The 11,754-nt window shown below is 44.2% G+C and overlaps 1 protein-coding gene and 1 pseudogene across 1 annotated transcript in view; both read left to right on the plus strand.

Moving 5' to 3' along the window:
• The first annotated feature begins 560 nt into the window (after positions 1-560).
• LOC108490667 lies at positions 561-1,168 on the plus strand (annotated as a pseudogene).
• Positions 1,169-9,078: 7,910 nt separating this feature from the next.
• Positions 9,079-11,754, plus strand: part of Tekt5 (tektin 5) — a 38,577-nt gene continuing 35,901 nt past the window's right edge. Inside the window, 1 exon segment of the mRNA XM_008829938.2 lies at positions 9,079-9,645. Coding sequence (XP_008828160.1) covers positions 9,079-9,645 — 567 coding nt within the window.

Here is an 11,754-nt window from a genome sequence, read left to right on the forward strand (position 1 = left end):
ATGACACTCAAGCTATATGAAATATAAATGAATTTTGTGTTTAGACTTGGATCCCATCCTCAAGGTGTTATACAGAAACTCTAAAGCCTGAAAAGTAAGCACTTTTGTATGCTCAACTTGTAGGAAAATGTAAAACAGTCGTTCACCATTTTGGAGCTTATGTACTCAAGTGGAAAACATCCTGCAGAGAAAAGTGGCTCTAGATAATGAATCCTATTCAAACGGTGGTTTAAGATGGGGTTCAAATCTGAACAGAAGGTATTAGGAAAGTAAAAGAATTATTCTTATGCAGGATGTGATGGCGCATGCCCTTAGTCCCAGCACTCAGGAGGCAGAGGCAGGCAGATCTCTGTGAGATTGAGGCCAGCCTGGTCTATATAGTGAGTTCCAGGTCAGTTGGGACTACAGGGAGAGACCCTGTCTCAAAAAGACAAAAAAAGATATTTTCTGAGATGAAAATTTTATCTTAGTTTAAAAGAAATACGTAGGAGTTCTCATGAGTTCTCCCAGGAGCCCTCATGCTTCCTCTTCCTGTAAACGTCCTGAGGTGACCTGTGAAAATGATTCACTACTCTCTTGACCCAGAAAACCCTACAAAATCATGCAAATCAAGATGTTCCAATCTTCACGTTCACTTTAAGGACACACATGAAACTGCCCAGGCCATCAAGGGTATGCATATCTGAAAAGCCACCAAGTATCTGAAAGAAGTCACTTTAAAGGAACAGTGTGTGCCATTCCGGCAGTATAACGGTGGAGTCCGTAGATGCGCCCAGGTTAACAGTGGGTCTGGACACAGGGTCAGTGGCCCAAAAAGAGTGCTGAATTTTTGATGCACATGCTTAAAAATGCAGAGAGCAATGCTGAACTTATGGGTTTAGATGTAGACGCTCTAGTCACTGAGCATATCCAAGTAAACAAAGCACCCAAGATGCACTGTGTAATTTACGGAGCTCATGGTCAGATTAACCCAAACATGAGCTCCCCCTGCCACATAGAAATGACCCTCACTGAAAAGGAACAAACTGTTCCTAAGCCTGAGGAGGAAGTTGCACAAAAGAAAAAGATATCCCAGAAGAAACTGAAGAAACTTACGGCACGGGAACAAATTGAGCATAAAATAAATGCAAATAAAAGTTACAAAAAAGACATATTAATTACAATATAAAATCATTATTGCTTATTTTCTTGAAATAAATCATTTCTTACTTTCTCAAAGGAAATATTAATAAGTATATCTACTTGCAATTTTCTTACTTTAGCCTTTGAGATAACTGGTACTTATGAAGACATTCTGCATTTTTAAACCTAATTTTATAATGAATTCTCATTATCTTGACCATAATGCACACCACCTACTAGATAGGCTAGTTTTTGTACTTCTGAAAATTGCCATTTTCTTAGACGATGTAGTGTGTTCTGAAGCTTGCCGTGGAATACCAAGCCCTGTTAGTACCTGGATTCAGTTTCTTACGCTGATCAGAACTAGGGAGTAGTTAAATGTCTTATCAGGTAATTTGCTGATTATGCAAATACTACTTTTGTTTTTAACTAATATGGTAGTGGTGTCTCATTAACTTTTACTAGTACAGATTCAAAGCAAAAAAAATTTCACGTTTGTGAAGTCATCACTCATTATTGATGAAGAAAACTTCAAAATTTTGAAAAAATTTGCTGAACATAATAGTAATTTCAAGACCTGGATAAAATGGCAATTAGAAGTTCAAAGCTAAGAAACTTTTCGGTGGTAAAATGACCTTTTGCTTATTAAATAAACATGGCTTTTCTAAATGCATGGTCCAGTCACTATCTACTGCAGTATTTCATTGCTTATTAACATTTTCTGCACCTCTGATAATGAATTTTAATTAGAGTAATTGTCCAATAGTCAACGAAAATAATGAAACTGAATATTGAAATACATTTGATTTTTTTATAAAGAAAAAAAAAGAGAGGGAGGGAAAGGAAGAAATGAAGGGAAGGGGAAAGGAACCTGAAATCTACCAGTAGGTGGAGATGTTCCCCTAACTATGTCCAGTGTAATCAGGAAATGGAAGCTAATTGTGTGTTAATCTTACCAACTTCTGAACCCAGGGGTACAGTTGTAACAGCCTTTAATGTGCCCTGTCTACTCACTCATTCTGCTGTCCACTGTCCCTCAGGTTTGGTTTCAGTGACTTCTTCTCTCCCTTCTTCATGGTTGTATATTATTTCTTTGCATCTTTGAATGCCTGGTGATGTTTTTTTGAACACCAGACATTGTGAATTTTGCCCTACTGAGTGCAAAACGACATTGCATTTTTATAAATATTCTTGAATTTTTTTATAAGACATTGCTAATTTACTTGGAAATACTTATCCTTTGGGAACATTTTCTTTTGCTGTGCTGGGATGGAACTCAGTGCCTGGACATGGGCTTTACCACTGAGTCACGTCCCCACCCCTTGTTTTTTTTTTTTTTTTTTTTTTTTTTTTAAAAATTTTATTAGTATTAGTGTGTGTGTGTGTGTGTGTGTGTGTGTGTGTGTGTGTATGTGTAAGTGTGGATACTTGAGTGCCATAACATGAATGTAGAAGTCAAAAGACAACTTTAGGGAGTCAGTTCATGCCTTTGTTCATGGGATCTGGGAATTGAACTCAGGTCATCAGACTTGTATAGCAAGTGCTTTTACCTGCTGACCATCTTGCCAGCCCTAGGCCTTGTGTTTTGTTTTGATAAGATCTCTCTAGGTGGCCTAGGCTGGTATCAAACTTGAGATCCCCCTACCTTAGCCTCCTGAGCAGGGATGATATGTGTGTGCCACTACACTTGGCTTGGGACCTATTTTTAACTTTTGCTACATGGGATCAAAGGGACAAATCTAGAGGGAATTCTGTCCCAATATTGGGGTAGAATTCATGTGGGTATCTAACCTGATGCTATATGAATTATGAACTTCTTGCCATGCTGGGTGGCAACATGTGCCCGGCCTCCTCTGAGGTGAGGGACCCTCTCTTTAATCTAGTGGGTTGGCTCCTCCATCAGCCTGGGGTTATTGGTGACACAAATACTCTGTGCTCGCCCCAGGGTTCTCCCCAGCTATCCCTGGCATGGGTATCCCTCTTCCCAGCTCCAACCCTTTAACCTGAGAAAGTCACTGGATTCTTCCTGTGCCATGACCTGGAACTTCTACAGTCAGCTGGAGAAGTTACAGGGCTCACCTCATCTGTTTCCCACCTCACAGGGTCACTGTCTCTGATGACGTGTCTTGAAAGACCAGTTTTATGTATTTGGGTTGCTCCTCCTCCCTCCTCCCTGCTCCCCTTTCCCCTGTCTCCTCTTCTCTTCCTTCTCCTCCTCTTCCTCCTTTTTTTGGACAAGGTCTCCTGTAGCCCAAGCTGGCCTTGAATTTGTGATCCTCCTGCCTCCACATCCCAAGGTCTAGAATTATAGGTCTGTGCCACCATACCTATTTGTGTGTGTGTGTGTGTGTGTGTGTTCTGTAGGAGGGTAAAGTTCACAGCTTTACTCAGTCTTTTTTTTCTTCCTTTCTTTTTTATTTTATTTATTTATTATTTATTTATTTGTTTACTTGGTCTTTTTGAGACAGGGTCTCCCTGTAGCCCCCAACTGGCCTGGAACTTGCTATGTAGACCAGACTGGACTTGAACTCATAGAGATCCACCTGCCTCTGCCTCCCGGGTGCTGGGATTACAGGCATGTGCCATCACGCCTGGCACTGTTTACTCAGTCTTGATCAAGTGGACATACTATTGGGTGTTTACTTATGAGCACATATGTATGCATGTATATGTGTGTTATACAAATTATAGCATATGATTATTGATATGTTATAAAATTACATTTATTCTTGGGTTGCTTGAGGAATTAAATTTAGAAGCCAAATATAAAATGAAGGGGCTGGAGAGATTACTCAGTGGTTAAGAGCACTTGCTGTTCTTCGAGGACCAGAGTTTGGTTCCCAGCACCCACATCAGGAGGCTCATAACTGCCTGTAACTCCGGCTCCAAGGGATACAAATGCCCTTGTTTTGATGGGACTGGGAGAGATGGCTCAATGGTTTAAAGCACTGGCTGTTCTTGTAGAAGACCAGGATTTAATTCCCAGTACCCACATGGCAGCTAATAACCACCTGTAACTTCACTTCCGACACTCTCTCCTGTCCTTCTCGGGCACTGTATGACATGGGTGCACTCACATACATGCAGGCATAACACTCTTGCACATAAAATAAAAATAACCAGCACTTGGGAGGCAGAGGCAAGCATATCTCTGTGAGTTCGAGGCCAGCCTGGTCTACATAGTGAGTTCCAGGACAGCTGGGGCTACAGGGAGACCCTGTCTCAAAAAGACAAAAAAAATTTTTTTAAATTAAAATAAAAATTTAAATCTTAAAATGATACATGAATATTATATACTGTGTATTACGGATAATATATGGGTAGGTATAATATCTGATATTTGATAGGAAAGTCAGTCTCCCTCTATGCCCCACCCACTCCACTCTCTCTGGGTTCAAATGTTCCTCACCTGGCACTGTTTCCTCTGTACTGCCTGTTTGTGTGCACACAACACCAAACAGCTGAATTGTTTGTGGTATTGTGCTGTGCACACAATTGTGCCCAGGGAATCCAGGTCTGATGTCTTTTTATGCTGCAATGTGTTCCCTAGACTGGCATTCTGTCTTTTATTTAGAGCCTTCTACCGAGGAGTAGGTGGTCAGTTCCACTATTTTCCATGACCACTATCAGTGAACATAGTTGTGTGTGTGTGTGTGTGTGTGTGTGTGTGTGTGTGTGTGTGTCCCGGGTAGAGCCAAAGAAGTCCTTGCTTCTGTTGTTTCCGGTTCTATCCAGGTCTACCCAGAAGTACTCCTCCAATACCAAGTAGCACCTCAGCCCAGGGTGTCAGGCAATTCAACCTTCAGGATCAGTCATCGGCTATGGTGCTGGAAGGTCTACTCCCACCCCAACCATGCTCACCAAGGCTGAATGTGTCCCTAGTGTCCACCTGGGCCTGGTGTCATACCCGGGGTCTCACACTTGGTGCCTGAACGCTCAGAATCTTTTTGGTCCACTTGATGGATTCTTTGCTCAAGTGTAGGCATTTCCCATAGCGACATCTCATCTTAGAATAGGAGAGGAGAGAACCAGAGCCTGTAAGGACCCTGCCCTGCAAGATCCTGACTCACAGTTTGTAGTTCACTGTGGAAAGAATAAATTAGTACATGTAAATTACTGGTTCAACACAGGTGCTTAATAAATGTTATTTCTTTTGCCCTCTCTTCTTTAGTTTCTCATATACACTCCTGATTTTAGGGAACTGGAGAGAAAATTACCATTGAACATGAAGCTTTCTTTCTATAGTTCAGATGTTGAACGGCCCCTAAAAGCCCATTTTGAAGACTTGGTTCCTGTTAGATATAGGAGGGCAGAAAAAGGAAGGAGTTTAAAGTTTAGAAATAAGAGTCAGAGCCAGACCTGCCACAGGCAAGGAATGAGTTCCCTGGAATCAAGGAACCCAGCAAAGGCTGATAAGCGCCTCCACACAGAATGAGTATCTGCATTGAAATGGGGAACAGTCTGGACTTATATAGAAACACTGCTGCACACAGCTGCAAGAGTTAACTCCGTGCCAGGGTCTGGTGTCCTTGAGAGTCTCTTCTTCCAAGATTATTTTCTCAGACAGGTGGGTGAGTTATCTATAGCACTAAAGGAGGCAGGTGAGCTCCATAAACAGTCTCTCTCAGTCCAGGGAGTGACCAGTTGACAAAGCTTGAGTAAAGCCAGGCTGCCAATTTAGGGTCAGTTAGACACTTTACGGATTTATGGATTTCCCTAATGAAGCTTGTGGCTCTTCTGCAATTCACATATTCTATCAGTTCCCAGGGTCCACACTGTTAGTAGCGGGGGGAACTGTGGGAGGTGGTGCCTAGTGGAAGGTTCTTAGGGACTGGGGCTATACTCTCAAAGTGTATTATGAGCCTCTGGCCCCTTCTTCTTCTCTTTGACCCCTGTATGTGGTGTAAGCTACACAGTACTGTCATGCTGTATGACCTTCCCAGAGGCCCAAAGCTATGGGTGACTTAATCACAGACTGAAGGCTCTGAAACCATGAGTCAAAATAAACCTTTTTGCTGATCTGTTCGTGATCTCATGTATTTTGGTATAGTCACAGGAAGCTGACTGATACATCTACTAACCAGGACCACTGAGGGTAAGGTTCCCTCTATTCACAAAGGGGGTAAGCCCCCTACATCAGCACTCTTCTCATTTTAAATTCAATATTTTGTCGATAAATTCAACAGTCAAGGAAGGAGGAAGTTATTTGATGGTATAAAATTGTTGTTGAACCTACTATGCCAGCAAGCTATAGTCATACCTTCTTCCCACACTCATCAAGGAGTGTCAGTTATCCTTCCCACCCAATCAACCTTAGTTGCATGTGGGGGAAGGGCTAGGGATATATGTCAAGAATGCCTCTCACTGTTTTCTGTGGCTGTTGGGAAGTTACAGGATCTATAGTTGAGTGTGGACTTTCCAGTGCAGCTGTAAATGGTGGATGCCCACTCCTCTGTAAATAAACCCCCACCATATGCTCTGTAAAAAAAAAGAAAAAGAAAAGAAAAGAAAAGAAAATGACAGGTGTTTAGGTAGATAGATGAGAGGGATCTTACTAAACTGCAAGCAGATGGACTTGAGCTGGGGAACGTCAGGGGACACTGACTTGACACAGTGGGCCTTAACACCCAAGACAGAGTAAATGGGTTCCAGTGGGGGCTACGGGAGGGTGCTGGTGGGGACAGGGCTGTAAAAATGATTCAGATTGTTTTGAGATATTCTGTATGAAATACAAAAAAAATTTACTAAAAACATTTTTAAAAATTTAAAGTTTAAAATTAAATGTCGTTAAATTGTAGAATTAACACTTTTCCAGAGCAAAAGTGACCCTCTCATTTTAATGTTCATTTGCTTATCTGATAGTGTGCAGGATGCCAGGGATTTAATGGTAAAGAAAATAGGCATGGCTTCAGCCTCCTGGGACTCAAAATCCTCCGTCTAGTGTCTTTAATTCCAGTATATTGAAGTATAATTTATGCACAATTCACTTAACATTTAGCTTATTTATTGGGGGCATATGCCATGAACCTCATTAGCAGTCAGAGGACAACATGCAGGAGTTGTCTCTCTTTCCACCGTGTGGGGTCCCAGGAACTGAACTTGGGTCAGCAGGCTTGGTGTCAAGCACCTTTACCCACTGAGCCACCTTGAGAATCCCAATTCACTTTTACTAGAAAGTTCTATGCACTTTGATACATAGCAATAGCTATATAATCTCCACCTCAACCAGGACGCAGAGCACTTCCCCCGATTTTTAATCCATCCTTCTCCCAGTTCCTTATTCCGGAAAGACAGATAAGGAAAGTTTTTATTTTTTCAGTCCCTAAATTGTAAGTTGTAAAATCCACTTCTCTTTGGTTGATGGGTTTTACATACTCAGACCCCAGAAACCAGTGTCAGTCTTCAGCCTCCTGGATTTTTTCCCCCAGAATATTGTGGAAATGTTAGTCATTCTACATGTAGCCTTTGCTACATGCTAAATGCTTATTCTTAACCCAGTAGACCTGTGGGTATGTTGATGGGATTAGTACTGCTGAGTACTACTCCATGTGTACTTAGCCCAGTACCTCTGAGAGTCATTTAATTTTAAAATTTTTTTATTTATTCTTCTTTTTTTGTGTGTGTATCTTTTTGAGACAGGGTCACCCTGCAGCCCCAGCTGGCGTGGACTCACTATGTAGACCAGGCTGACCTCAATCTCACAGAGATCCACCTGCCTCTGCCTACAGAGTACTGAGATTAAAGGCGTGTGTCACCACAGCCTGCCTCTTATTTATTGTTTTTCTTTTATCTGTATGAGTGTTTTCCCTGCATGTATGTAAGTGTACCCATATTGTATAATGCCCTTGGAGGTCAGAAGATGGCATCAGATCTCCTGGAACTGGAGTTATAAACTGCTGTTAGCTGCCCTGTGGGTTCTGGGAACCAAACTCAGGTCTATTGCAAGAGCAGCCAGTACTCTTAACTGTTGTGCCATCTCTCCAACTCCCTAAATTTAATGTGTGTGTGTGTGTGTGTGTGTGTGTGTGTGTTGAGACAGTCATGTGTAGCCCAGGCTGTCTTGAAACTCATAAGCCAAAGGCTAGGGATGTAGCTCAGTTGGTAGAGTATTTGTCTAACATGCAGGAAGCCCTGGGTTCCCAGCTCCAATACTGCATAAATGGGGCATGGTGATGCACACCTGTAGTCTCAGCACTTCTGAGGGGAACCCAGGTGAATCAGAAGTTCAAGGTTATCCTCATCTACACAGCAAGTTTGAGGCCGGCCTGTGCACATGGAACCCTGTCTCAAAACAAAACACAAACTCACATAGGTAAAGATGACCTTGAATCCTTCATCCTCTTGCCTCTACCTCCTCAGTGCTGAAATTACAGGCATGATAGGGCCATTTTCATGCCATTTGGGGAACAAAGAAAATCAGACTTTGGCCCTGTTGTCCCTAGAGGATAGATTCTTCAGTGTGGACCACATTAAATTTAGCCCCTGTGCGGAGATGACTCAGTTCTAGAAAGACATTTTGTTCTAGACATGTGCCATTTTTTTCCATCCCCAAACCTGTTTTTTAGTTTGTTTTTTAAGATTTGTTTTATTTTCAACTGTGTGTACTTCTGTGTGTCTGTGAGGGCATCCTTGGCGAGCAGAGACAGAGGTGACTCATCCCCTGGTCTAGATCTCCTGGATCTAGAATCACAGACATTGTGCGCCACCCTAAGTGGGTGCTGGGAACCGAATTCGGTTCCTCTGGAGGAGCAGTACTCGCTCTAGTCTTTGGTGATGTGTTTTGATTTGGATGATAGATCCTCTCTCCACCAGCCTGGAGAAGAGCGAAGGCAGGTTCAGAGACCCTCTCTTAAGCTTTATGACATCAGCACTGATTCACAGGGGCCCTGCCACCCAGGGCTCCTGCAACGCTCTTGCCCCCAGGCAGAGTTTTTCCCACGTGGGTCGGATGGAGAGATGGAATTTCTTGGAACCACTCAGACCGCCAGTTACTGTGGCCCCAAAAAAGAATGTGGCTTGCCCGCGCTGCCCCCCTCTGGCCAGGATCCTGTGGTCCAGGAGTGCTACCAGCCGTACCACCTGTCCGGGTACCGCCACGTCAACACCTGGAGACCCAGCGACCTCTACAAGATCGCCGCCACCGAGACCTTCCCGAATGAGTGTCAGGGCTCCCGGCGCCCGACCACCATCCTGCCCTCGCTCCGCTCCGCGCCCTTCTGTTGCCACACTCCCCGCGACTGGGAGCGCTCCAACCAGATGCAGGTCCGGGGCGCGGAGGCCTCGAGGCTGTGGGCCAGCCGGCTGACTGCAGACTCCCTGCAGATCATGCAAGATAAGGACCAGCTGACGCACCAGATGCAGGAGGGGACCTCCCGCAACCTCGGCCAGAGGCTGTCGGACATCGGCTTCTGGAAGTCGGAGCTGTGCTACGAGCTGGACAGGCTACTTAATGAGAACAACAGCATGGACACCATCAAGAGGCGCCTGGAGTGCGCGGCTGAGGAGGTGAACTGTCCCCTGCAGGTGAGTGGGGGCAGGGGCTACTGCCACCGCACTGCCTGACTGAGAGCCAAGGAGGCAAGGGTGGCTTTATAATTGTTTAAACAACTTGGGATGGCCTCAATCAGGCAGAGGTTTCTCAAATGGGATTATTTTTTCCTTTTTAAGAGTGTTAGTCCTAGACGGGTTCTAGAATGGATGTGTACCAGAGAGGAGATTTATTAGCATAGCTCACACAGTTCAGGTTGAGTAGTTTAACAACGACTGTGCCTGAAGAGGTTGTTAATCCATTAGTTGCCCTGGTGCACAGGGCTGGGTGCCTCTGCAGTCCCAGTGTGGTGCCATAGGCAGGGGGGGATTCCTGGAGAGTTGCAGGTCTTTAGTCCATGTTGAAGGCTAAAGAAACTGGGCTCTGATGTCAGGAGGAGGGCAGCCAGGCAGCGGTGGCTCTAAGTAGATGTGCTTATCAGTAAGGAATGAAAGCAGCCAGGCAAAAGAAATAATGGCTTTCCCTCCAGACCTCTTTATATACCAGCTGCAGCAGCAAGGTGCTGCCCATCTGTCCCCTTCAGTTAATCCTTCTAGCAAATACCTTCACACACCTGCACAGAGGTATGTCTCTTAGTTGATCCCAGAGCTGGAGAGATGGCTCAGTGGTTAAGAGCACTGGCTGCTCTTGCAGAGGACCTGGGTTGGGTTTACAACACCCACATGGCACTAACAACCATCAGTAACTCCATTTACTCCATTTCCAGGGCATCCGACACATTCATGTGGCCTTCTTGGGCACAAGGGTACACTTACATACATGCAGACAAAACACTCATACACATAAAATAAAAATAATGAATTTTAAATGTTGACAGCCAAGATTAACCATCACATTAAGACATCAAGACACTGTGTGCCTGGTTGTGCACATGTGTGTGCATGCACGTGCATGCTTGTGCACACATGTTGTAGTCCTTTAAGAATATTTTTAAAATAACAACTCTGGGATTGGAGAGCTGGCTCAGCAGTTAAGAGCACTAACTGCTCTTGCAGAGGACCCTGGTTTGAATCCTAGCACCCACACGGTAGCTAACAACTGTCCTTAGTAACTGCAGTTTCAGGGGATCCAACACCTTATTCTATCCTCTGTAGGCACTGTACAACATGGGTGCATTTACATACATGCAGGCAATACACTCATACACATAAAATAAACATAATCAAGAAATAAAATAACGGACACTAGAATTTACTTTTTTGTTTTTCTAATGGTGTGCACATGTGCATGTACACATGTGTATGTGGGTGTGTGCAACATGTGGAAGTGAGAGGTTGACATGAAGTGTCTTTCTCAATTGCTCTCCACCCTATTTTCTGAGAACAAGGTCTTTCACTGTGTTCACTCCAGTGAACCTGGAGCTCACTGACTCTGGATCCTCTTGTCTCTGCCTCCCCAGCACTAGGGTTAGTGTGTGCTGCTGTACCATGCATTTTTTTTTTTTTTTTTACATGTGTTTCTGGGAGCTTGAACACAGCTTCTCATGCTTGCCTGGGATACAGGCTCCACCCGGACAGACAGCCTCTGTGTTCGGTGACTTGTTCAGGGGTGGTACCTACCTGCTGTGTCTGCTGATCCTTAGCAAGTCATATCTGTGCTTTTGGCTGCTGTCTAGACAATGTTTTGGATGTACTCCCAGCCTAGGATGGAGTGATGTATCCAATAGGCACTCACTATGCATTGTTTTTGTGGCACTGAGGGTTGAACCCAGGGCTTCCCATATGCTAGTCAAGTGTAGCTACTACTAAGCTATATTCCCCAGGCTGGCCTGGACTTCTCTATGTAGACCAGCCAGGTAGGGTCTTGAACACATAGAGATTTCCCCTGTCTCTTCCTCCTGAGTACTAGGATCAAAGGCATGTGCCTTTACCCTGGCCTGGCCTTCTCCAATTCTCTTGTAAATCAAAATGATTTACAAGATTTAGGCTAGCATGCAAAGTAATGATTTTCATCCTAGTATCATCATACGTATGTGACTTGACCCTTCCTTCTTCTTTATTCCCCTCACCCAGTTCTGTCTCCCCCTTCCTTCCTTCCTCCCTCCCTCCCTCCCTCCCTCCCTTCCTTCCTTCCTTCCTTCCTTC

The sequence above is a fragment of the Nannospalax galili genome, unplaced genomic scaffold (assembly GCF_000622305.1).
Source record: "Nannospalax galili isolate Female #2095 unplaced genomic scaffold, S.galili_v1.0 scaffold32, whole genome shotgun sequence".
Lineage (NCBI taxonomy): Eukaryota > Metazoa > Chordata > Mammalia > Rodentia > Spalacidae > Nannospalax > Nannospalax galili.